At 40.4% G+C, this 27,857-nt stretch overlaps 1 protein-coding gene across 2 annotated transcripts; it reads left to right on the top strand.

The window, feature by feature from the left end:
- On the top strand, positions 1-27,320 carry LOC107271194 (laccase-5). Of its 2 annotated transcripts, XM_015746886.2 has the most exons (11): positions 1-220; positions 276-1,356; positions 22,231-22,597; positions 22,700-22,984; positions 23,066-23,339; positions 23,431-23,635; positions 24,189-24,373; positions 24,462-24,657; positions 24,748-24,960; positions 25,045-25,275; positions 25,390-27,320. In XM_015746886.2, the coding sequence occupies exons 2-11, from the start codon at positions 1,245-1,247 to the stop codon at positions 25,563-25,565; spliced, it is 2,244 nt and encodes a 747-aa protein (XP_015602372.1). In that variant the 5' UTR covers positions 1-220; positions 276-1,244; the 3' UTR covers positions 25,566-27,320. The 2 variants fall into 2 exon arrangements, with proteins under 2 accessions (XP_015602372.1, XP_024944132.1); XM_025088364.1 differs by lacking the exons at positions 1-220; positions 276-1,356 and adding an exon at positions 10,733-10,900.
- Positions 27,321-27,857: the final 537 nt, after the last annotated feature.

Below are 27,857 nucleotides of genomic sequence, written 5' to 3'. Positions count from 1 at the left end.
TCTTAGCGCAAGAGACTTAAGCCGGCACCTCTCAAGGTACCTCAAGGTACTGCTCAAGGTCTCTGAAAATATTGTACCATTGAAAAAAAAAGGTTACAGCAGGCACACGACTTCTGCGCTCGCCTTGAGCCACGGACGGACAATCGGGAGTTAAAGAGGCGAAGGATAGGAACCCGCGGACCAGGCACTCAGACCAGCGGAACAGAATGAGAATCGAGAGGTACGTATGGGAACAGGTGGAATATTTAGATATTATTAAAAAAAATTAATTCCAGGATAACGCAAGGCAACGATCATCGGTAACAGGCTCATTGCCAAGGTACCTCAAGGTACAGCCAAGGTATTACGAGATAGCCTGGACAGGCGTGTCCGGTGCAATTATCGAAACGCATAGCTGAACGAAAAGGAAAGGAATCGGAAAAAGGGAAGGCAATGACGAAGGAGAAGGAACGTTACGTGTGGCGTAGCATGTGATCGGTCCGAGCAGTGAGAGTGAACGAGGAGGGAGAGAGATATAGACCAGGTAACGGCAGGTAGAGGTCTCTAGGTACGTGGACCAGGTTACCAGGGCTCGGAGAGACAGCCAGGAGGCAGACGAGGAAGGAAGGAAGGTGAACGAAACGGAGGTTGAATCGGGCGCTCCATACGCACCCCACCATCTTCTTGTTCCTTGCGTCTGGCTTCGCGCTCTGGCGAAGGACCAAGCGCCGGATGAACCCCACCTAATCTCCCTTCACCTTCGTCACGAGAAACCCGAGGAATTTCGTCCTCACTACGCGATCCGTACCTCATTACCCGGTACGCCCGGTACATACCTTAGGCATGACCACCTACCACCTTCAACCACCACCTACCCACGACGTCCTTACCACCTCGCCGAGCGCCTTCCTTCCTACCTGCCACCAGGTAGACGGCACCCCACCTCACGACGTCGGCTTCAGGCTTGCATCTCAAAAGGAGGTGAATGCGCGCGGGACTGTACCATTGGGCAAGGAATTGGGGCAGGAGCCAATAGTGAGCCGCGAGGTGGAGCGATAGGTTTTAAATAGGTGTGCAGGGACTCGGAGTTCGAGTAAACGATATTAGTAGAAATTAGGATAGTGCTCCAGTTGTGGTGGTAGTTCTCCACGGGGATTGCGGTGTAACACTAACCAAGTGACAGTCCTGATAGAGTGGCCGGCAAAGTCGTCAGTTGCCGCTGAGCCAGTGCCTCAGCCACCAGTCCGTAAGGAGCTGCCCCAGCCATGAGGTCCTACGGAACTCACCTGACACTCGTACTACTGGCCCTCTTCGTCCTTTATACCGAGGACGGAACGGCAGTTCGCGTATCAACCACCACCGCCAAGAGGAAGAAAGGTCAGTTCCTCGAATCATCCACTCGATCATCGGGCATCCTGATCTTCGTCATCGGCAATGCTCGTCATCCTTTCGATCCTGGAACACGGTCCATGGATCCTAGTTATTTTTCACCTCCTCTCAGACCCTGTCAGGTGTTTCTCCTCTTTCGTACTTGGACTTCGAACCTACCGTTTCCTTGTTCCACACCTCGTAAACCGGACACCCTCTCTTTGTCTTCTTGTTCTTCTTCTTCTTCGTTCGTTCTCTTCTTATTTTAACCGTCCTACTCCGTCTGCTCTAACTCTCCTGCTCCCTCTACTCGTTACCCAGTGCGCTTCTCGGTCCGACGTCCAGCCCGCATTTCCTGCACGTCCCTCGTCAAGTTCACGACGTACGAGAATACCACCCAAGTGACAAAGTGAGTTTATCTGGTTTTCTCGTGACACGGAGTACGGGGACTCCTAAAGTGACGTCGTGATTTTATGACGTATTATTTTTTACGTCGAGGTATTTCGTTTATCAACTTCGTTCTTGTTACCTGGTCTTCTCTGGCAATGGTACCTGGTTCACCGTAGACCAACCTCAGCACGGTGCAACGTGTTACCATCGCGGAACGCGCTACTTGGCATTGCCACTAGAAATGGGTCTCCCACGAGAGAGAGAGAGAGAGAGAGAGATTAAAGAGAGTCACTCAAGCCTGTCTCTTCGTATAACAGTTTACGATAGACTCGCCAAACAACCTGTTCAACCTAGATGCTCTGAGCTCAGTGATACGATGTGTCCCGGAGATCACAAGACTTTTCTAGATGAGTCGGTATTCGTCATTGGTACTACTTATATGCCAAACGGTCACTGTCGCCTGCTTGAAAACTAGTTTGGCAAAACTCCACCGATATCGCGCTTAACGGTTCACGGCAGGGAAAAGCTCGCGACCAAGTCGCCGGCACGTTATTGAACTTGGCTAGGAGAACTGGTCGAGGCGGTTCTTTGCCACGGGAGAAACGGACGAGGTCTACGAAAAGAAAAAGAAAGCGATTTGGTGGTGGCGGGAGGGGGGGGGAAATCGAAGTAGAGAAAGAAAATTATTGACGGACAAGATTGCCGATAGGCTCCTCGTACACGATAGCATCGATCTTATTCAAACTTTCGACTGATCTTCGTACGAGAATCTTCGACGGAATAGGTGCGCCCGTTGTAGTAAACTTTCTGCAAAATTTCAGTATGTTTCATTGAAAATTTGTAGTTTAATTTAAAAAAAAAATGGTAATTTTTTGTTAAACACAATTTTAGTCGTTTTACGTAATTTTATCGTTGACAAAAAATTGTAGGGATAAAAAGAATTATTTTTTCATGCAACTTTCTAAGTATTGCAGTTATTATGCAGTTGCGCGGGCATGCGGATAACTTTTTTTTTTCTTCTGGAATAGAGAATGCAGTTGCGATTAAATACCGCAGGACGTGCATACGATACCGGTAAAGGTACTTTTTGATGTACAGAGCACCAGAATTTCATAGGTGAAAATCAAATGCCATATTAATGCGTATCGTGGAAGAAAGTCACGAAAGGGGTCAATTGTAAATTGAGTGAAGAAATTCTGTCAGCTGACGTTCGACTTCGGTAAGAAGAAAGATAAAAAATCTAAAAACTTTTAGTCGAATCCGGGCTATGAAAAGTAAAGTGCAAAGGTACCGTAAAAGAGGATGATTATACTTTTATTTCTCGTGCGATTCTCGGCGCACTTGAATTTCGCGCGCAAGCAGCCGGAACTGCTATCTCCCGGCGACCAGTTGAACTGTGTAAAATGAACGATATAAAAGTAAAAGAGAACGAGGCGAGGAAAAAAAAGAGAAAATTACAAAAAAGGCAACCGTTATTATTTTTTTTTTCCAAAAAAAGATAAGTAGAGCAGCCATAAAATATTTGCACAAATTTCGATTAATTTATCGTTTCCCTTTACGTTGTCGAATAAAGGTGATTTTTCGTTTACTTAAAAAGCATCGCGCAACATAGTATACACGTTAAAAATTTGAACCTGTTATCATCGAAGAATCAATTTTACGATACTCCAATATCTGTTCGTTTCTACAGCCAATTCTCGTTTCCCTGTAGCAATGAAAGTCTACAAGGAAAAGTGGTCTTATTCTAACCTAAAAATACATTGAGAAACGTATTCGCGTCGATGCTAAAAAATTTCGATGCTACCGGCGATCATTCGTGTATCCACGGTCGATGCTTTAGTGCACTTGTAGCCACTTCATTCCATAAAGGTAAGGCATATGCAATTTAATGCTATGTAACGGAGTACTAATACGGTAATGACCATAGCAGTCGGAGTACGTTCTAAGCCGTAGATGGAATTAGGAAAGAAAAGCCCGGAATCATATAAACGCACTATCTACAGATACCAATTGAAATCCGTGTCAAGGATGACTGGCATAAAAAAATTTGAAAAAAATCGTCCGACTTATGAAAAAAAAAAAATGCAACGTCACGCGGTACGTGCGAATAACATATTCCGCGTACATTTCCCCGATACAAGGATACTTGGCCGATCTAAGAGTAATCGAGAAAGTGTAAAAGAGAACGAATCGATCGAAAATCGGCGATACGAGACGCTCGAAGAAAAAGGGTTTCCCCTTTGTTCTTGTTTTTTTTATTTTTTTTTTTTTACCAAACATCAATCTTAGGTGGGTAACGGTTTTTGGGTGAAAGTTTCCCGGGACTGAGAAGTGGCCTCAGCGAGTTTCACGAGATAACGACGCTCGGCGTCGTGGCGTCGCTGCGATCGCCGTTCCGCATGGGCAATCGATTTCACCCCCCATTTGCAAATTCCTATAATAGGCAGTAATAGACATCGAGGAGGTTTATCTTAAAAAAAAAAGAAAAAAAAATCTGAAATATCGTACGAGTACTTTGAAAATGGTGTAAAAAAAATTTTTTTCCGAGTGGAAAATTAAGATAAAAAAAATGATAAAATTACATCCGGACCTAATGCCGTTAAGCGAGAAGCGACGTATTCGTAAAAACTATTAGCATACAATAGCGCCTCTAGTTTCCGGCCCGCCAATGAAGTTATCCCGCTTCATAGAAATGATCCGATCGGCTCTGCGCCGCCGACCGTTACGCGCTGTCTCTGGTTCAAGTTGATCGACTCCAAGGAGAAAAGTCCTTTCCCCGGCTGAGAACAGCGGCTGGGTATACCGAGAAAAACTCAAAGTGCCCATGAAACAATTTCCTAAGGAATTTATAGGCGTATGCGATATCTATATCGACTTTAGTCTCAAGTGCACTGCAGCTGCATACAACGAAATTCGCATTGCGTACAAGTCAAACGGTACCTGGTACCAATACGTGTTCGTATGTCGCCTCCGACTGACAAACGTGACAGTTTATCCAGCCGTGTATAACCTCTAAGCCTAAGCCGAAAGGTGCGCAGCGCTTACGCAACTGCAGTGCCAATTTTTTTTTTTTTTCATCCAGTTCCGAAAGAGACCAATTTTTTTTACTTTTACAAGGAGAAAAAAATTGACTGACTACTCGCTAATTAAATTGTTGATACCGATTCGCTGAAAAAAAATTGATTGCCCGTCGTTGCGCAATTGCACTAAATGCATCATCGATCGAAAGTCTATCCTTGAAGTGTGAGTAAGTGCTTCTGACGTTCAGCTCCGATTGAAAAAAAATTGCAGGGTCTGGTGGGTATTGGAAATCTGAAAAAAGTTATCACCTTGAAATCAGATAAATCGGATCTCAATTTGCCGTTTAGTCTGTGCTGATAATAGCGAAACGCGGCGATTAGGTGGGATCGTGTTGGCAAGTGTCTCCGAGCTGTCGAAAGACGTAGTGGATGTGTCGAAGAAATTTTTTATTCGTCAAATAAATGCCAGACGGTAACGTGTAACAGATCCGAAAACGTAATACCTGATCGACAACCTTATTGATCTTGCTCGATCGACCTAGGTCCCCGACTGGTTTCGATGCTTAGGCAATGAAGTCCATCTAGGGATTTTTATAGACCCCTAGTTTTTTTTCCCTTTCTTTCACCAGTCAACCTTTATCGTTTTTCTAGACCCTGACTCTTTCAGTCTGACCAATTTCCATTGGTGGCTTTGCACGTTCACTTAGCACGCACGTGAGTCAAGTTACGTTTTCTTCTATCTCGTCCATAGTGAAACGCGCAACCAGAACTTTGGGAGACTCGCTGACATTTCCTTTACTTGCTAATTAGACTCTAGACGCTAGGAAAGACGTTGGGAATTCTATGATCTACTGTTATACATATATATAGAGACTTCGTGTACTTTCTTCACTTCCTGCATCTAATAGCCTGCCACTTGTCAGTTGCACCACGATCCTTGCCACCATAATGACAACCATGTAACGCGATTGTCCTACAGGCGTAAGTTCATCGTCACGCACGCGTTGGGTTGTCCTTGCACTGAATTTAACGTATTTTCACCAAAAAATGGGAGAACAAAAAATGAGAATATCATCCATTAACCCCACTCAGTCTCGCCATTGTCTGCGAAGAAGAATAGTGAGAAAACGACGTGACTCATGCGGCATAAAAAAAAAAACATGATTCCGCATAGAAATTTAAATACAGACAGAATGATTTGTGGCGTAACAGTAATTTCATATATATGTCATATATGAGATTCTAAGACTCATCCTCGTTACTCCCCAAAACCCACGATCAATACCAGTCACAATTCAATGCTATATGGGATGCTCATGTTGGGCTTATGGGTCAGTGTTGTTTTATGTAAATATATATATATTTGGTTCGTCCTATCGCGATAAGTATAGTAGAAACGTGTAGCAGACACCTACGCTTAGGTTAGGTTAGATTTCCTGCATAAAGTAAAAGCGGAACATCCGTATAGGAACGTGCATACTTTGTAAATACGTGCACGCTTCACGGCTAAAGAAAGACGATTACTTATTGATGTTAACTTCAATTCCAATTTCATAGTCCGTCTGTAGCTGGTTAGATTGGCTGCTCGGTGCCACGCGATATGGTTACGTGAATATAGGCACAAGTCGAAGCTACTATTGGATGGCGTAGATCGCTTAGGCTAGTTTGAACGTAGGATTAGAACAACGGCGTGCAAAACATAGCGAGCGCGTGACGAGGTCGGGAAAGTTTCGACCCGACGGCCTCGATCCTGCAACCTCCAGGCTCCACGCCCTCGCCAAGTCGCCACGCTCCTTCGAGCAAATCGTTCCAATATGTCAAAGTGCAATTCCGTTTGCTGGAATATCCACTCTTGAGAGACAAATCTTTTTTATCAGGATTGTACTTACTTTTTGGGAAGTTTTTTTGGTATTAGTAAGAATATGCGTGAAAATTATGTACAGGTGTTCGTTGACTGGGTAGGCTTTGTTGGTGGATGATTTTTTTTGGGGTAATTTGTGAAGTTACTGGAACATGGTTATACTATGAAGATTAGATTTTTATAATTACTTTTTCGTCAAACAGGCGTCGATAAATACTTTGAGTACACTCGATGATTGCGTGTTCTTACCTCGGGCGATTCGGTGAATGTTTTTTTTGGAAAAAAAAAGGGTAGAGTCGTTAAAACGGGATTTGGGGACACGAACCATTCGCGAACGTATACAATTTTGACGTATGGGTCGATACGAGGTTCCGTTTATTTGTGTAATTTTTTTGGATGAAAAAAAAATTTTTGTAACGGTTTGGTTTTTTTTTTTTTTTTTTTTTCTTGTAAAATCGTAATTTGCTTCAGGTCCAGACGAAATGGATGGAGTGATTTATTTTTGCCATTCGAGGAATTTCAGCGAAGGAATGTAGAATCTTGGAAAAAGTGAGTTTTCGGTAAAGCGACACCTCGTTAATCCTGATGATCTACGTGATCGACGTACAGATCGATGGTAAAATGTATCTCGGGTACGCAGCAGCCCATCAGAAACGGACGTGTCTCGCGGATACTTTCAATTGCTAGGAAGTTTCAGAACGTGGGGCAATTCCGTGCTCGTGCGAAGGCCTTTACGATTTTCCGAGGTTCACGCTTGAGAAATCATACGCGTTCCGGGACTTTAACGAACTTACAAGTTTTCGCCATCAAAGCGGCATGTAAGAAGCGTACGGGGAAGACGGTAGAAAGAGCAGGTGTCGTTTTAGCGAAATTTTTTCTTCAAAATCAACCATAAAATCCAACAGATCGTATTTCCAATACAATTGAAATCGATGCACTTTTGCTCTTCTTCAAACCACAGACGAAGATATCCCCATCATGAAATTCCGTGACTGTTCCGACCATCCATTCTAAGGACTTCACTGTACTTACTAGGCAATTACCAATCGAACGCCACGATCGAACTGTGGATTTTTTTTTTTTTTGAATTTTTTTCCTCCCTATTTTTCACGACCTACACGATCTTTCTCGCTTTCACGGCAACCTTAAACTTCTACCTCGTGAACTCGTCCTACTCGATCCCTCAGCATTGGAAAATACTGAAATACAAGCTAATGCCGATACGCACTTTATCATATATTTACGTAAAATCGTAATTTGTCTTTTAATGATTTTACATAAATTCAATTTTAATTTCGCGTCACTCCAATGAAATCTTGATTTTTCCCAGTCACTTAACTTTACTCTTAATCATTTCACTGCTATCTCCGCATACACTACATACTCGTGGGAAGCCAGTGGGAGTATCGACGTCCAAAGACCGTCAGACAAATAATTTTCACTGATTGAATTTCCAAGTCGCTGAACAGCGAGAGTCGGTTAATGGAAAACCAAATGGTAAAGCCAATCGAGCAAACGTAAAGTCACTTTAGTCATTTTCGATTAGACGTTAGAAAGTGCCACGCCCACCCAACACACTTTATTCCTTTGACTCGACGATTCATCCCGATGCACGTAAATCTTAACGACGACGTATCAGATCGAAATTAGAGAAAGGTCATCAGACGTATATAAGCCATTAATTCGTATATGCAATTCCATTATAGTGATACCTGCTAATAGGAACGCTTTCCATTTGATACACGGGAGTCTGATTCATTCACCCGGTCCGCCGTACATGGTTCGATCAACGGAACCTTTCTCGCTCATTAAAAGCCACGAGTGCCGTTTCAGGAAATTTACGTGCGTCTCAAGTTTCCGGAAAGTGACGAAAGACTTTTGTCGAGGGAAAGAATGAAATTTTTAAAAAATTTTTCTTGCATTGAAAATTGACCATTTTTTAATGCTGTGATCCTCACAGGTGGGATTCTTACTGGGATGTATGTATAGTAAATTCTAACGACCGATCCGGAGAATCAATTGTACTGAAATCCAATGGGAATCTAATGGTAAAGATTTAGAAAGAGAAAGCTTACGTCTCGGATCAACTGATAAGCGCGAAGCTAATGAAGTCACTGAGCGAAATATTAATAAGTTCCAAGTGGCACTGCTCGAGGGAATTAGCGTTTGAGGGGGTCGAGGGGAAGTAAATAAATGATACTTTGCCATTAGAACGTTATATAATACGATCCAGTATCGATATTGTGACTGCCCAGGTGCCTTAGTCTGTCACTGACTTGACGTGAGACTTTATTGACAATCTCGTGGGAGTATCAGTATGACAGGGGAACACCTTTCTAAATCGGCATTACGTATGGGACTGCCAGCTGGTATTAATCGTCCAGTTTAAATTCAATCGAATTGAAATTACACGATCAGGCATCTCGTACTTGAACATCGAAAGCGTTACGAGTCTCTTGATGAAACTTACTAGTCGCAGTTTCCCGCTTGTTAGAGGCACCAATTTCGGACACTGAGAATTCAAATAAATCCAGAAGAAAGTTTCGGCCTTTCGTGATCACCGGGCATAATCGATACGGGTACGCGTTAAGGACAGTCCTTTCTGAAACATAGTTTTATCTTAGAGGCCAATGTGAAATCGAAAAGTTTCGGTAACGCGAAAGCAGCGGGAACGTTGAGTCAAGAATTCCCGGCAAAGTGTGAACGTACAATTATCGATTTCTAACTGTAAATTTCTTAGCCAAGGCATTTTGAAGGTTTATAGGTGACAGTGTTTTTTTTTTTTTTTTCCCCTTTGAAAGTGGAAAGTCCGACCAGTGAAATCATCAAGCACTCTTCGGAAATTCCCATTGCAGAAAACTCCCGTTTGCCCAAATGGTAAAACAGAGTCCTGCATGAAAATCTTATCCGTCGAGCGAGCCAAAGCGGTAGTGAAAATTTTTTCAGTGACTGTCCAAGATTCTCAAGTTTTATCTATCGGTCTATGACTCCGTTGTTCTCTGGTACGAATCGGGGGGGTCTACTTTGAATTACACGGACCGTCAGACATTTGAGGTTAGAAAGAGCCTTTTCTCCACGCGTACCTTACCTGTATCAGGCTATGCACGGAATATCCGTCGGCCGTAGAGTGAAACTTCCTCTGTCCTAAGTAACTGCCGGCATACGTGACATTTCCCTGAGCCCGATGAACATCCCGACCACTTTTTATCACAATTGCGCATCACTCGACTTTGCTTCATTCTTCTTTTACGAGGCGGCAGATTCTCGCGCCATCTGCGTCAGTCGTCGCGGGAAAAACTGTCTTGTCGGATGAATTTCAAAAGACCGGTTTTCCCGACATTCAAACCACCGTAACTATTCTCGCGACTTCTCTGGGATATTACGTTAACGACCACGAAGTTCCAGCTGAATTATTTTCATTCTTATACGTGGCTTGTATCTTTTTCTTTTTCCTTCTGCATTACTCCGCACCTCGCTATTCACGTCGCTGGGTAACTCCGTGCTCGCGTTTGAATCTCCCGCGCGAACGGACGCGTCTTACGACGTTAAAATGTAAACGAGCCCTAATGACTTTGCTCGTAGAATTAAACTCGACTCGTCTCTATTGGTATGCAACCGGTAAAAGGAATCGCTGCTTGGGTGGTAAATTCGTTGACAGCCGAAACGAGGATCGTTTAAGCACGTGGCAATTCGAGACGCGTATCGAAATCGTCACGGCGTCACTTTAACAGACGACGACGAAAATTATCGGTACGTGAGAACGCAGCTAATGGGATTCTCAGGAGTGACGAAAACGTACGCACGTTTTTCGTTCCGATAAGTCATTGGAACCGACATACGAAAATTCGATGGGTAAAACTAAAAAGTGTCGAAACGATTAAAAATGCGATTAAAAATTTCTCGTAACCTCGATTAATTCGCTGGTATAATTTTACTACTAATTATTACCTCGTATTCGAAAGTTTATACTAACACGGAAATAATAAAACGCGGAAAAACGTAATAATCATGTCTCTTCGACGAAACACGCGACGCATGTACAAACCGGTAAAATAAAGTTCGCACGAAACTCACAGCCGGGGCGATAAAAAGCGATGGGCAATGAGAAACAAAGAAAAAGGAAAACCGCGTAACAAGAGACTCCCGAGATAATTGGGTCATAAAGGACAGCGGAATATGGACAGTGCAAATACGTCAAGGAAGAAGAATCCCAACTTATGTTGTACACCTTGTATATGTATACGGACCTCTCACGTGGCCTCGATACTCTGCATATACACTCGTGCGTATGCATATTTTACCTATATACTAACCTTACTCGACTACGAGGACTGAATCTTCGAGAAGAGAGAAAATAAATCCTGCGATCCTTTTAACATTCCTTCCGTGAGTTGAGATTTTCATTCGTGTCACAAGGCAATAACGGACTGTAAGATTAATATCTGTTAATACATTTTTTTCTTCAATATTATATAAAAATTTTTAATCCGAGATAAACTTTGATATTAAAATTAAATAATGAATTTTTAATTGACTAAAGATTCAAGAAAAATTTTTTTCTCTATTCGCGTCTAGCCTTGACATTAGACTTGAGTAGCATCAGAGTATAGAGGGTATGAAGAGTTAGACCGTACAGCCTAAAGTGTTCTTGTATACCAATAGATTTGCGTAACAGTTGAATTCTACACTCGGATGCTGCGGCACACTGAAATTTCGGTCTGACGAACGGGCAGCAGGGATACCAATAAACTGGGGCGTGCCTGGGCAATTTGTCAGAAGGAATTGAGCAACACGATCAGCGTCTGGAATAACGTGCGGTCTTTGCACTTGACATTGTCAAAAGTCGTGGACCCCAAGGTGGATGCTGGGGGAATATTTATATTCAGACTGGCGAAACTAGTCGAGCGACTTTCAGCGGTCATCGACTGATATATCATTACTGTGCTAATGAGATACAGTAGACGAGTAAAAAAAAAGATACAAGAATTGCCAGGTAGTTTGTGATTGTAAAAATTTTAAAGAGATCATTAAAATATAAAAGCTCCACTATGCAAACGGATCATTGTTAAATTCCAGTAAGGTTATTAAGTTCCTCTTTAAACAACGTACTGCTTGTACGATGCGGGTGCATCGATGCAAAAAAGTGCATGGTGCAACGTACCGTATAGAACTTACCACGCGATCACTCTCTATTTCCGAACTATAGCAGAAATCTTATGAGAAGCCGTGTTACGCTTTCTTCACGGGATGCAGATCGATCGATCGGTGTACGAAGAAAAAAAAAAAGTAAAAGGCACTTTTTTTTTTTCAAAGATCAAATTCGTCTCGGCGATTCGCAACGGGTTCTCGCTGCACCTACGTGCATGTTAAAAGGATCCCCGGTGCATTGGATATTCTACCATTGCAACTTTCCACTGCAGTAAAGGACACGTGTCTTTGTTACTGTTAACGTCAACTTCCAAGAACTCCGTCGTCGTCGATCAGACTCTCTGTCTCGCTTACTCTCACTCGACAGACTCTATTTCGTATGATTTCCATCCATTCTTATCTCCTGTCTCTTCCTCCAGCGGGATCCTGACAGCCGGCGTTTCTTTCGCGTTCTGGACATATGGGATTTGATGCTTGATGCCTATCTCTTCGTACAGTGACAGCGGAATGACCGAACGTAAATTTAAGTGAAATTATTCGCGAGAGAGCGAGGAGCTGATTTGACTTTGATTTTTTTTTTTTAAATTTCCCAAAAATTTATTTCACTCTGTACAGATTTTTTTCGGCAGACACCAATTTGATATCTCTTTCAACAGCCCCAGTATGCATTTTACGGTTTATCAGTCGTATGGGATACGTCTGGTATAGGAATCAAGTGCAGCATCCTATACCTTAGGTATAGGATATATATCTCTTCTATACTTTATCTAGACATATCCCAGACTTGAGCGATACTTAGTCTAGACTTTGTATGTACGTATACACTTCCAAGTACAGAAGCAGTCCGGGATAAGTATCGGACTGTCCCAGTGGAACGACTTCAGCCGGAACTTAAGCCATACTTTTCATAGGCTTTACGGCAGACTCGATCCAGACTTTATACAGACTTTACACAGCTCTTTCATCCAGACCCGATATAGACCAAACGTTTTTAGCCGGATAGTATTGCTTTACGCTCTTTGGTCTCACTTCAAAGAGTGTCCTTCGATCTGCTGCGTGGAATCTGACATGTTTTTATTCATCATATCAAGGATCATGGGTAGATCCGTGTCCGCTTGGAAATTCGTAGGAAGAAAAAAGTATTGAGGAAAATATTGAATCAGCTTTGTGTCGTGCCTTTTTTTTTATGTAGTTCATAAGATATCCGTCATTTTTTATTCGGACTTTAAAGAGTCCAATGTCAATTGCAATGTAATAAAGAGAAGGGCGTCTTAAATTCTAATCGATAATTGTAAGAAAATCGTATCGATATACCTTGTGTGCAATAATAAGACGATAAACGTAAGAATGAAAGATCAATCGATCTATATCGAAAAAAATTATCGATATCACGCTTACCATTGACGATGATTATGAAAAATTTTATTATTCTAAATATTTGTCTTAGTCACTTTTTGTCAATGTGTCTTTTTTTATTTTCCATATAATAATCATGATTTTTCATATCTGCGGTTCATCGACTCTCGATCTTCCAGCCATTTTTCGATCTTTCAGCCCAATCAGGCTGATCGAATAATGTCCCGATGAACTCAGATCCTTTCGCAAATGACAATTTTTAATTACAAATTCGCTTAGGATAATCATTTAATTCGACTTGCCACAATTAATCAAGAATCAAGATGAGAAAGTCTTCCCTATTGATACTCAATCTTTAATCGATCGATTGATTTTAATTAATATCGATCCGATAACAATGATAGGTCTACTAACCGATGATACTAGTGGTCGAGGTTGTATAATGAAACGGAAAAAAAAGTAGTCAGATAACAAAAAAAAAACGGCGACGTTACCACCCAAACACATTATACTTACTTTATCGATACTTTCTCGGGACAAAAGTTCGAGCGAACTTGAAATTGCTGTACTAATAATGTCTAATGGTCGATAATAAGCAGTATCGACTAATAGTATTAGAAATCACTGTTAGCGATTCGTGCGAAAATTTTGCAACAAAAAAAACAATAGGAATGGCAACTCTAAAAAAATGCACAGGAGATAAATATCGCTGGGTAGTACGAGCTTTCGAATTTTCATTTTTTTTTTTTTTTTTTTCAAAATATTCTTAACTCCTCGTTAACGGTGAGATTGAATTTTTATCGCTGACCAATTGAGTGAGACTTATGTTAATGGAACTTAACGCTACACGTTCATTATGTCCTAACGAAAGGGAAGCCTTTGAGATGGTAAACGGCAAGAGTGTAAATCATATTTATGCACGGCCATAAATCTCGTGCTATGCACTGCACATTTATAGTACATTTTATATATATATATGCACATGTAACAATGCACGGACTGTCCTCCCCTGACCAGTGCAACTAAAATTTGCAGAAAATTTTTCTCAGGGCTCACAAACCATTTCAAATTCATTATTGAGTGTCCATGTTATATTGTTAAAAATAATTTAAGATAAATCAAAAATTTTTAAACTATACGTATTACGGTCTGATGATAAATATTTAAATAATAAAAAAATTCATCTATTATACGTATGCCAAATACCCAATGTATTCGCATAAACTTATAAACGTAATTGATAAGTACGAATTTACTTGTCCTGTATAATTTCTCAGATACTTTCCACTACCCAGAGAAAACACGATCTATCAAAGTTCGAAATTTTCCATGTTTTGCATGCAAAGTAAATTTATTATTACGTATAAAAATACGTCTATGTGTAAGATCGAGAAATTACACGTAATTTCGCTCGTAGATCGTGAATGAAATTCCTCAGGCACGTCGATCTCGAAGGATCCGGACAGTTTCATAACTGGCGCCCAGCCGTTGTCCCAGCTGCGGCAGGTTCGCACGGCGTATGTAATAAATAGAGTAACGAGATAAGGAAAGAAGCAAAAAAAAGGAAAGAGAAAAAAATCCATAATAATGAATAAAACATAAGTTGCACAACTCGCCAGTCCCTATCGGCCCAGCCAAGGCAAACACTTATGGGATCACATAGAAACTTATCAGAAAAATGTTCCCGTCCTAGTTGTCAGCCGATGGCACACGGCTGTGATACAGCCAGTGTGTATTCGCCGCTACATACCGGGTGTGCCACTTTTCGCAATCCTACCGGCCATTCGTATCCCGACTTGCCATCCGATAATTATTGCCTGATCAATCCAACAGTTACCGTGACAATCTTTCAGCTAATTAATCATACATAATGTTATCCCTCGAGAGTATAAATTAGCATGAAATTTATGTAAAAGTGATCGATTTTTAAAAAAAGACACCACACGTCAATTTCCATGTGCAAAATCGATAATACGAGTCCTTGGTACTCTTAAAGGTGAAGAAAAATCAAGAATCGATCACGTACCTTTATATATATATATATATTTTCTAACCTTACTTTCATACCGACTTAGGAACCTACTTACCTACATTTCAATGAACCTCGTTCCGCAGCAACGATCTTCCCGCGTGTAAATTAATTAATTTCTTCGTGCGCTCGTATTAAGGATACTTTTCATTTTTATACGGCTTCTCTCTCGGACAGTATTCGACAGGACTGACCGAAGTGGCGGTCGGGTCGGTAATGGAGGTCTCTGTCTTTTTTTTTCCCTCGTGACGACAGCCGTATTACGGGCGTTACGGTAGCGCGGCGAACTGGACGGTATGAAATTGCATGAAATTGCGCAAGGTCGAGTGCAGCCATACGATTTAATTATGCATGCCGTAAATAGCTGTTTACACTCGGAGCGTCGTAGGCAGGACGATTTTGGGGATGGGTAATTTACCGGTTCTAAAAATTACGTACTATTATGAAAAAAATAGGAGTACAAAAATAGGTCTGCTTATACGGGGCTAATAGGTTCACAATTTATATTGGTCGATTTTTTAAAATTTCACTCTTCGGTGGTAGCATTTGTTTTTGGAATGAGAAATATATACTTATCGGGTCAGTCTGACCCCGCGGTACTAACGGGGGGTTAATTATACTCATGCATGAAAAAAAAAATGTATGACGATGCTAAACTTGTTTTCCTGCGTTCGATGCATTTTCATATGTATCGAATAGAAAGCTGAGATCTTAGGTGGAAAAAAAAAACGTCATCCGGCCTAACGTAATCGCAATATAGAAACGTGGGTATAGGTTTTTCAAAGGTAACGTAACTTATCCAGTCAATGGTCAAATATGTGTCAATCGTCGTAACTGGTTGCAAGAAATAAAACGAGGACTCGCTAGGTGTGTGGAGGTTGATGATTTTTTTTTTGGTCAGAAAACGTAACGGCGCTCGAGTAACAAGCGTGGCATAAATGGTATAATAAATTTCGTAAAAGAATTCTCCAATCTTTAGCATTGAATTAGAATTCTTTTCTGATTGCTGACCGAACACGCGAGTGCGCAATTAACCCGCTTGCGAAAGGCAACACGAATATAACACAAGTCCCGTACGTAAGGTTGGTTCGAGTTAGAGAGAAAAAAAAAGGATACTTAAAAAAGTAGCAAAAGTTACTTCAAGTTTCGTTTCTTCGTAAAATTTGAATTCCGTGAACGTCTCGGGGCATTATTGCCTAGAAAACTTTTTTATCAACGACAATTCCAAAAAATTCCTAATAGCTTCCGTACTGGTTTAGAAAATTTTTTTTTTAACTTTCTCCTTCATCTTTTTTTTTGCTCTCATGACCAGAAGACGATGACTCAAGATCTGCCTGATAACCAGAAAGTCGTTTAGATTCTCTTTCGTCTCGGCAATTGGTCCATTCGCTAAATTGCATTTTAAAGGTACCAATTCGTTATGACCGTCAAACGGACGTTTTACGTAATTCAAAAACAATTTCCAGACGCGCAAGAAATAAAAATGATCTACCTACCAGCCCGTAATAACCATGTCAGAACAAACGATCTATTCGATCCAGCATACGTACTCGAAGGATTCACACGTATCTATTTTCTAAGGTTATCGATCTTAACCGTTGTTGGGTATAAGGATTTACACAACTCTCAAGCGCTTACTCAACAGTCAAGAAGCCAATGAGTTCCTCGAGTCATTCCGTAAGATGAGACAAGGCCGAGGCCAAGTTCACGGTCAGATCATCGTACTTTCCATCTGCGCTCTCGTTATTCGTTTTACACCAGGTTGGAGATACGAAACCGTACTCGAGTATATCTGTGTATAGATATATATATATATATATATAATAGCAGAGTGAAAATAGAATACCGTGAAATCCGTGGGATAGCACTAAAGTAAATTCTATATAGAGTACAGCTTTAAAAGAAAAGAATAAAAATTTAACAAGCATAAAACGGTGAAAAGTATAAAAAAAAATTTACATGACCTAGTAACGGCTATATTCTATTATTATATGACAAAGACGACCCCGATCAGCCTTTTATACCTAAACAGTAAAATACGACTGGTAGATAACACACCCCTGCCGTTCCTTTCAGTACCGTGTCATTAGAGTTATCTAGCCGCGATCTTTCCCATTGAACTTTATTTAAACGATTTATAATAGAGTGCAGTTGCGGTTGCAGTCGTGCAAGTCAGAGTCCCACGAGGATACGGCGCACGCGCTCCCATGCGAATTCTCGTGAAGAGAACGGCCGACCTTTAGTTTGCTCAGTTGCACCTTGATTCACCTAACTTCACGTTGGTGGGTGAAAATGTGTTGTAATTTAAAAATAAGAATTCTGAGAAAAATTTTGACTTTGGACTATTCACTGGATGGTTGGGTAAGGGTAATTATATTAGAATGCAATTCGGCTGGAGGTCGAGGTATTGTATGTTGACGCTGAGAAATTTCGTATGGTTTGTCTTCGTTTTTAATGAAAATATGTTGGGAATTATATGAAGCTCGTAGAGAAAGGAAGGTTAGAATTTCGTTACGTGTTTCGTATAAAATAGGCCATGGGGAGGCAGCGTGTTTAAAAATCGAACGGGACGATCCTGATTGGTCGGCTTCTACCACGTGGTTGTTCCGGTTCCGCGTGTTCCTCTTCTGTTTTCCACGCACGGGACGCCGTCCTGGGTTAATAATTCCGGACTTTCTTCCTTCTCCCAACTGTCTATTCGCGGTTTCTCCTGGCTGCTGCATCCGTTGTGCATTATGCAGGTGGAACCGATTGTGAGTGAGACTTCAATCCTGGGTTCGGAGTTAATCGCGAAGGACGTACCCGAACGCCTCCTGGTGATCACGAACTGTAATTACGATGGTTTGGTTAAAGAATAATTGTATGGGATTTTCGCGCGTCACTGTAGCGACGTTTGAGCTTCCTCACCGAGAGTAATTGCACGTCGATTTCGTATTGGTGAATTTGGACACGGAAGTTGGGACTGTGATCTGTCTCTGAGAATTTTTAATTAAACAATAATTATCATGAAAATTAATTTTTATAATTGTACTTTTTTTTTTTATTTTTAATCTCTTTTTTGGGCTCTCTTAAATTTTTTTTTATGTACAGGCTTGTTTTTGATTTACAAATTTTATTGTGGCGATAAAAAATGAGAAATTTATCATCGGCAGAGTCGAGATCATCCGAGCCAAAATATACTGTAAACGTAATACTTTCTTCGGCCTTCCTGGTATTATCGGTACGATCTTTTGTTGCCAGGCGAAAATAAAGGATCTAAAGTACCGACAAAAGTTACGTCTGCCCCTGTCACTGCTCTCACAGTCTTATCACAACGGTCAGCGTGAAAGCTCGTATGACGTTTCGTAAATGGTTTCGCTTTCTTTTTTCTCTTGACGTCTTGATTGCCGGATGACGTATTTTGATCATACTCGAAAATCCGGGAAGATTTCGAATCGACCGAAATTTCCTGTCCGCCACGTTTTAGCCGTTCCGGTTTGACGCAACGCGTGCTCGAATTCACCGTAAACCAACGACACACTTTCCTACGAGTCCCCTCGAGAGCCCCGAGCAACATTTTTCTCTTTATCCTTACAAAGATTCTCTTTATTCTTTACCGCGTCGCGAATAACACAGAGCCTGTCAGTGTCTGACAGGCATGAAAAATTTGCGGCTTAATTTGCATGCATTAAATTCCAATGCACTTTTATGCATCGCAATAACCGCATTGTCAACTCGAGACACTGACGGACCCCATCTTTTTATCTTAACGCAATCAGCAGGATCTCTTAAAATGACAAAAGAAAAGTGAAGGATACTAACGTGACCTGAGATCACGTATTTCGAGAAAAAAAAAAAAAAATACGAATAATTATAATTATCCAGTAATTAAATATTTTCCATAACGATATCAGCTGTCATATAATAATAATGTGTATAATAATAATGTACTAGCGCCTTACGCAAAATTTATGAGAAATCTTTATAACGACAGGAAACGAGGAGAGAGAAGGGGGTTAGTCGGAGGAAGCAAATTTATATGAAAAATCTTACGTCATATTTGTCACCTAGATCTTTTTTTTTTCTGTTAGTAACGACAATTTCGTAATATATTTCCTAAAGCAGGCTGAATTAATTGTCATTAAATTAAATGGAATTATGCTGCTTTACGTGGCAGCACGTCGCCTTAGTACACGCGATATTATTACGTTATTTTTCGCATGGAAAATGTGCCAACTGTCATCACGAAGCATATCCGTGTGACGATTTTATGAGCGTGGTCTTTAGGATCATTTAAAAATATTTTTTTTTTAATTATTAGGTAATACAAATTTTCTTTGGGTATTCCGTGACTTCAACGGTCTTAGGTATTACGTAATTGAGGGGTCGGTTGGCTGATTAATCGAGATGGCAGGATTAATTATTAACGTTGGTCGTTAAGTGAACTTTATAATGATTCGTTTCTTGGGCAACAACAAAAAATTTTCATTGTATGTAGAGTCTGCGTCTCTTTGTTCTTTGTACCGGGAGGATCGGTAACTCGAAAGTTACGAGTTATGGCACGAGGATTCAATTAAATTGGTCGATTGAAAATCCTTATTCAATTACTTGAGAGGATCGAGTGGGTTTTAATGAACGGCTTCGAATAAGGAAATGATCTATGCGATCTGTGCACGTGACTACTGCGGTAAGGGTACGAGTATAGGATTGCTGTAGTTTTGAAAAAAAAATTTATATAGATCTTCGAAATGGAAAAATACGAATATTTGAAAATTTGTTTGGACGTTCTGATAATTTTTTTAGTTCAAAGTTTCTAATTCAGAATCCACTGACGTCGACGATGATTTTTTTCGATGTGATTAAATCCAGTGAAAAGGAGATACTTTCAATAGTTATCTGAAAAATAAAAAAATGTTATGTCTATTCAGGGAATCGACGCCTGTCGCACAATGGCACAAATGATTTTCTTCGTTTACGGAAACTATCCAGTAATCGTTAAAACACCATAAAAACATTTATCCTCGTAAAATTATCAAATTTTGTGAAATACGTTTGCACGCCATTGCACGATAGTCTAATATCCTGTTATGCAGCACTTATAATTTTTTTTTAAATTATTTAATTCAAAAAAGAGATAAATGGAACCTCCAACGAAAAATTTCAATGTACGCGGTGTACGATATAACGTTAAAAAATATCGGTCATTACGCTACTTACCTTAAAGTAACAGCGGATCAAATAAACAAGATTTAAAGCTTAATGTAAATCGATGACGATCTTAATCCTACCGCAACGACGGCATATAGGACCGTCCAAAAGAAATCTATCGATATCAACTTTCCCACATAAGATCAGAGCCTGTGATGGGCCTTTACCAGTCCACTGCACCTATCAATGGACCACTAACGGACTACTGGCCCAGCTCATATATTTACCGGGATTGTATGACCACAAGACACTCTGCTGCCACATTACAGAACCACATTAGAGAAACCGCATTATCGATCCCACGATTAAGCCTACATACGATACCGTAGCGGTAAATTCTGTTCATATTAAAAAAATATATATATTAACCTACCTCTACTTATCTATTTGATCCAATAAAATTTCTCCTTCGTAACCAAAGAAAAAAAAACCTCCGTCCAAGAAAATGATACACATTATTTTTCCACTTGCCTGACTTCCTCGTCTTTGTCCGTTTGTCACCGTTGCGGAGGAAGTAGAAAATAATGCAGGTCAAACATACGGCGGACGTTGCACAACATTACGCAATATTACGTCTAGTCCGTATAACAAGGAAAAACATTTACGTACAAGCAGGCACGACTTACGCACGGAAGGTCCGCAATGAGCTTTTGTTCCCAAGGGAAATGCGCGTGATTTGTATTATTAAGAAAAAACTTTTTTATCGCCCGACGGACTTATTAATAACATAACCTCGTAGTAACGACGGATATTACCCACAAGGCCCTGCATTACCTACATGGATACCATCTTCATACGGTACAGAAGAGGCGCAGTGTCTTACTACACGTTACCGTGGTACAACGCAGGAGGCACTGCTTGTTGAACGAAAGGCTAATTGGACTTCTTAAGTGCAACGAAACACTATGATTAAGGGTGAATTAGGCCAATATGAGAAGTAACATACACGTGGTGGATCTGCGCGTGAGAATATTGTGGGCTTGAGTACGGAAACTTTAGAAATTTTATTATTTCCAAGGAAAACAAAGTTTTCTACGATCCAACCTTAGCGGTATGAATTTTTGTTTTAAATAATATTTGAATTATGCTCTTTTCGTTGTAAATTACTTACTGTCACACGTATCCCGTGAAACTGTTTATTCTTACGCTTACCAGAGCATCTGTGGAATCGACGAGGAAAATTATTAGCCGTCATTTATGAACTACTGGCAGCTTGAGCGAGGTAGCAATTATTAGCGGAGACTATAATTATCAGGCTAATTACAAAGGTACGATTATATACCCAGAACGTATTGATGACTTTCAAATGATTTGGTACACAGAACTTTTTGAGTCTCGTAATTTCTTAAGCACGACGCTCGTATTGTGATTTTTTCATGAAATTTCAGGAGTATGCAAAGATATGTGAAATTGGTACGAGACTGGGTATATGTATCTATAGGTCACAGCTCCTTCGGGGTAAATTAACCTTTCGTGCTAATTGCACTTTCGGAATGAGCCGGTTTAGCCAGGCTTTCGTGTTCAGCGTGGAACTATCGTATCTCCCTCGTATCTATCGTATCTCGTATACCTGTAGTCGGAGTCTGCGTGCTGGGACAGGCCAGCTATCCAATTGCGAAACACAGCTGTTCTAGCCACGCTTCGTTTTACAGTAATGCATAATATGGCGACCGCTTTTGCATTTTCCAAAGAGTGAATGTCTTCGACTGAGACGTTGATAGTATATGTCCCAATATCACATTCATTCTTGTACCATTAAATTGACCAAGAAAGCGGAACTGCATACATGAAAAAAGAAAACAGATTATAATCCAATCGTACAGTACCACGTATGTCGGGCAATAAAGTAACAATAAAAATGAGTAATATAATTTTTGATTTCCTTATTACAGAAGTCTCCTCAGCAACCGGGGACCAATCGGCGGCTTCGTCCTTCTGGAGTCCTGCCATCAAAACTGGAAATGTATTCGATCAGGATGATACGTCACGTTTCTTCTCCTCTTCTCATGGACTGGTCCAAACGCATCCGTCTGGATTTCAAAGTGGATTTGGGGGTATTGATAACCTGGGAAGTCGTGGAGTGACTGTCAGGCCACCCAGGACAAGGCCCTTGGATTATTCCGAAAGGGCCACCGCTGAATTACGTAGGAACCCTTCGTTGTCCGCCCCTGATGAATGTGCACGTGCTTGTCGTGACGGTGAACCACCCAAGATCTGTTATTATCACTTCACTCTTGAATACTACACTGTACTTGGAGCGTAAGTGTTGATAAGGATGATTAAAATTTATTGATCCTTTTATTTTAAAAAAAATATAATTTTATATACTCATACATATTTTAAATTAAAAAATATTTACAGTGCCTGTCAGGTATGCACACCCAATGCTACCAACACTGTCTGGAGCCATTGTCAATGTGTCCTGGCTGATGGTGTTGAAAGAGGTATACTCACAGCTAACAGAATGATACCAGGACCCAGCATCCAAGTCTGTGAAGGCGATAAGGTCGTTATCGATGTGGAGAATCATATGGAAGGCATGGAAGTGACACTTCATTGGCATGGACTCTGGCAGAGGGGTTCTCAGTATTATGATGGTGTACCGTTTGTAACCCAGTGCCCAATTCAGGAAGGCACTACCTTCAGGTATTTGAATTTTTACTAGTTTAGAATCATCGCGTATTAATTGATAGGGATAAATTAATTGTAAATTTTATATCTCCTCAGATACCAATGGACAGCCGGAAACGCAGGTACTCACTTCTGGCATGCTCACACTGGACTTCAAAAAATGGATGGTCTTTACGGCAGCATAGTGGTACGGCAGCCACCGGCAAAGGATCCCAACAGTAATCTCTACGATTACGATCTGACTACACATGTCATCCTTATCAGTGATTGGATGCACGAGGACACTGCCGAGAGATATCCAGGTCGTCTAGCTGTTAATACTGGTCAGGATCCGGAAACTGTCCTGATTAACGGAAAGGGTCAATTCAGAGTAAGTGTTCTGATCATGTTCAGTATGCTTGACCAAACCAAACATTGGCTTACTAATTGACGTATTAAATTAATTATGCATCCTTTATCAGGATCCCAATACTGGATTCATGACGAATACACCTTTGGAAGTCTTCACCATCACACCAGGACGTCGTTACCGTTTCCGTATGATCAACTCCTTTGGATCTGTCTGTCCAGCTCAGATCACGTTCCAAGATCATACGTTGACTCTTATCGCTGCTGATGGCGAACCGGTTCATCCTGTTAATGTGAATACCATTATCTCCTTCTCTGGTAAGATCAGGACCATTTTTCATTCACATTATTATACATACATACATATGGGTCCCAGTACGTACGTAATTTACGTACGATTATAATATTGAGCGAGGAAAAAATTGTTCTGCCACTAATCACGCGGGTCTTACGGCCAGCACTCCATTTCCACATTTCCGCAGTATTTATTAAATGCGGCAAACTATTGTAAACTACTTCCCTAAAGTATACATTATAAGTCTAGTAGTCGATACGGTACGTTTGAGTCGCCGTATATTAAGAACATATCTATAGATACTAGAATAGCTAGTTAAAACAGCCATAGCTATTAGACCACGACTCAAAGCTTTCTCTTATTTTGTCTCCCGGCCATTAAACCTGCCAGTCATTTTCTTTGCAAACGATATCTAATCAGTTATACGCACTCTTGCATATCTCAAACCTGGATATACATTCGACAGTAATTAGACGGTGAAAAATATTTGTGTATATAGTAGTACTACACTGCGCAGGTCGTGGCTGTTGTCAGTTAACAATTATTTTATGTACTACAAATCAATTTTCTACGCAGGTGAACGTTACGATTTCGTAATTAATGCTGATCAACCTATTGGAGCATACTGGATCCAGCTGCGTGGACTTGGCGAATGTGGTATCAAGCGTGCTCAACAATTGGGTATTTTGAGGTATGCACGTGGTCCTTATCAACCTGATTCTATTTCACCGACGTATGACCTTGGTCTTCCACAGGGTGTGGTAAGTTATCAAAGAGAAGACTGTTGGCGTCTCTGTGACATTTATGTGTTCCAGCTTAAAGAATTTAATGCATCTCTTTCGCTTATAGGTTCTCAATCCACTGGACGCCATTTGCAACAGACCGCGCGAGGACGCTGTGTGCATCAATCAGCTGAAGAATGCACGTCACATCGATGAAGGTATTCTTCAGGAACGTCCTGACGTCAAGATCTTCTTGCCATTCCGTTTCCTATTCTACAGACCGGAAGAAGTCTTCCAACCCAATACCTACAATCGTTACTTGGGTGAGAATAATTTTGTTAAAAATTAACTTCTAAGTTGCAACATACCAAAAGCAATGTTTCCTTTATCTTATTTATTCGTTACTCCCACAGTTGCACCCACCGGGGATCATGTGATATCTCTTGTTGACGAAATATCCTTCACTTTCCCACCGTCGCCGCCACTTTCCCAAATTGACGACATCCCGCCCGAGCAATTCTGCAATGGCGACAATAGACCAGCTGACTGCGGAGCAAATTGCATGTGCACACATAAGGTTGACATTCCGTTGAACGCCATTGTCGAAGTCGTACTGGTTGACGAAGGTAATTACACGAATTATTTTATTATCAGACACGTCAAATGTTCATATTCTTATTACTAAGAATTAATAATATTCTAAATTCTAGTGCAACAGCCAAATCTCTCGCATCCCTTCCATCTTCATGGTTATGCGTTTAACGTTATCGGTATGGGCCGATCGCCTGATAGGAACGTTAAGAAAATTAATTTGAAACACGCCCTGGATCTTGACAGAAGAGGTTTGCTCCATCGAGAATTTAATCTGCCACCGTCCAAGGACACCATTGCTGTGCCAAATAATGGATACGTTGTCTTTCGGTTCCGTGCAAATAATCCTGGTAAACATGAAAACCTTATATATTGACGTTAACGATTTTGCATGTGTTGTATCAATACTATGTAATTGTTATTTTTTGTTTCGGAATTGTTAAGCATAAATTTCTTTCTTTCAGGATACTGGCTCTTCCATTGTCATTTCCTCTTCCATATAGTTATCGGTATGAACCTGGTCCTTCACGTTGGCACGCATGCGGATCTTCCGCCGGTCCCACCAAACTTCCCAATGTGCGGCGATCATCTAGCTCCGATTACGCCACCCTTGCCAATCGATGACAACTCTTTTCACTGACCATAAGCCGACATGAATTGAGCTCAGAAGCTGAGACACACGGGTCCAAAGCATATTAATACTTGTAGTATACTCGTGTATAGTAGCCTACCCAAGTATCACGTATTTCTTTTTTTACATTGAAAATGTCGCGAATCTCGGGGACGAATTTTTTTTTTTTTTAACTAGACGAACCGAGTGACGCGAATTAACGAGGATACGATTGACGAGTTGTTCTGTTTTCTCTATGACTTTTTTAATCCGTTCCTTTTATTTTCTTCTCTTTCCTTTCTCTTTCTTACTCTCTCACTTCTCTCGTTTTCCTTTCCTTATCTTTTACCTTCTTCTCCTCGACGAACTGATATGCAATTCGTTATTCTCCTTTGCGACAACACTTTGACTCGTCCATGAAGAATCACGACCCCGAGACGATAAACGGCTCCGCGTTAACGATCCGTCGATATTTATTTAACTTGAGATGTTTTGCGTGTTTTATTTCTTTCTATATCTTACGATACTCGATTGTTCGTATTTATGGTGAGATTATTCCAGAGTACATTGATTACTCGTATTCAGTAATATTGTAGCTAGTCGTATAATCACATTGGAAGTATATTAAAAAAAGACAGTCTTTATATTTAATGATTCCACAGAATCGTTAATACCAGTCGCAGTTTATTTGTGTATTATATTTGAAATAATTAAAACCAAATAAGACACATAAAATATCTCGAAGGGACACGTGCGAATGTTACTAACATAATTTTGTAAATAATGTAGGTATAGCTATTACGCGTAATGTATTAAATAACGAGGTAGTAGCGGGAAGTAGTCAGAGAAACCGCGAAGTATAATTTGACAATCGAAAATTTTATCAAAGACTCGCGATCAAAGATCAGTTCACTGTATCAGACAAGTGATAAATCATTTTTTCGCACATTGCGCGACAATCAGTCTAATTTTTATCGATCCTCATGCTGATTCCGTCAATCTCTCGTGTCAACATTGTGAATTGGGTTTAAAAACAGGCAAAAATCAAGGTCGACGGAAAAGAAATTTTTTCCACAAGGTTCTATCCATATCGGATAATTATACTTGACGAATCATTGTTTGCCGTATCGCGCATTAGCAATTATGGATCATAATTAAATGATCCGCATAGGCTTATATTGAATCATGGTGCCTCCATTCTTACTCTTTATAGAAACAAAAAAAAACTTATTGATTACCAATAAATGCAATTCACAACGCAGAGAAACGCTTTTTTCGACGCTCCAGATTCCACGGGGATGTGTGTGTATGTACATATAAGTACAAAATGTGAGGAAATCTATGAAAAATTATAAGAATAAAAGTCAAAATTATTAATGAAAAATATGAACGCAATACGTACGAGTAGAATTATATACGTACCGCGTTTCATTTATTTTCAAACAGAATGTAGGATTTGTTCACAACGATCATATGTATAGTAAATTATCCCGTGGGGTGAAGCATCCTGTGACGCGATAAGTTCGGTAATGATAACTTTAACGACACTCGATGAGAATTCTCGTGCTCTGATAATCGCACAGGTAATTGCGTCGAATAAATGATAATATTGATTAGATCAATATTTATTATGCACGATTGTGATGCGACGTTTTTTTAAAACGAACGGTCGTTCGAGCAGTGAGATGCCGTCCATGTCAGCTGCTCCCGACCGCTCGTCCCATACATTATTCATTATTCTCAAAAAGAAAGTGTATTTTTTAGTAATAAAGTTGTTTAAAAAAATGCCCGATTCATTGTCGTCCCCCTTCGTTATTACTTTATTTATTTAGTCTGTAAATTCGACTCGAGTTTGAATCATATTCGAGACGCCAGCACGCGCCAGTTACTGACATAACTTGTGTTTCGATATAATTATAACAAGTTATACTTAGAGAAAATTTTTTACATTGAAGCTTCTATTAAAGATGTTAATTAATATACAATCAATTAAATTTTCGTAAACTATCATATATAAATTTACCATAGGCTACACGCGACTCACGTAGTACCCCTAAGTCACTGGTACGACGGCAGACATCTTGTTGAAAGGATAACAGCGTTGTCTGTATAATTAGCAGTCGCCTTAGTGTAATTCGCAGCAAAGAAAATACGCCACTGGCATTAACATTGTAATTTATTTTAAACTATAATTATTAGTACTTATCATAATTACTGACACGGCTCTAAAACGTGGTTGGTCAAAAGGAATTTTTACGGCATCGTCCACACAGACGATCCTTTCTTTTGTTGGATCATTCGACAAGAAGATGGACTGTGATA

The sequence above is a fragment of the Cephus cinctus genome, unplaced genomic scaffold, assembly GCF_000341935.2.
Source record: "Cephus cinctus unplaced genomic scaffold, Ccin1 Ccin1_scaffold0921, whole genome shotgun sequence".
In the NCBI taxonomy this organism is placed as follows: Eukaryota; Metazoa; Arthropoda; class Insecta; order Hymenoptera; family Cephidae; genus Cephus; species Cephus cinctus.
This window is presented reverse-complemented; position numbering and strand designations above follow the sequence as displayed.

Bases quoted from the DNA above. Each gene is read 5' to 3' on its own strand.
- LOC107271194 (XM_015746886.2), top strand. From the start codon at position 1,245: ATGAGGTCCTACGGAACTCACCTGACACTCGTACTACTGGCCCTCTTC. The intron at 23,340-23,430 runs GTAAGTGTTCTG...ATCCTTTATCAG, and splicing joins ACGGAAAGGGTCAATTCAGA to GATCCCAATACTGGATTCAT. The intron at 24,961-25,044 runs GTAATTACACGA...TCTAAATTCTAG, and splicing joins AGTCGTACTGGTTGACGAAG to TGCAACAGCCAAATCTCTCG.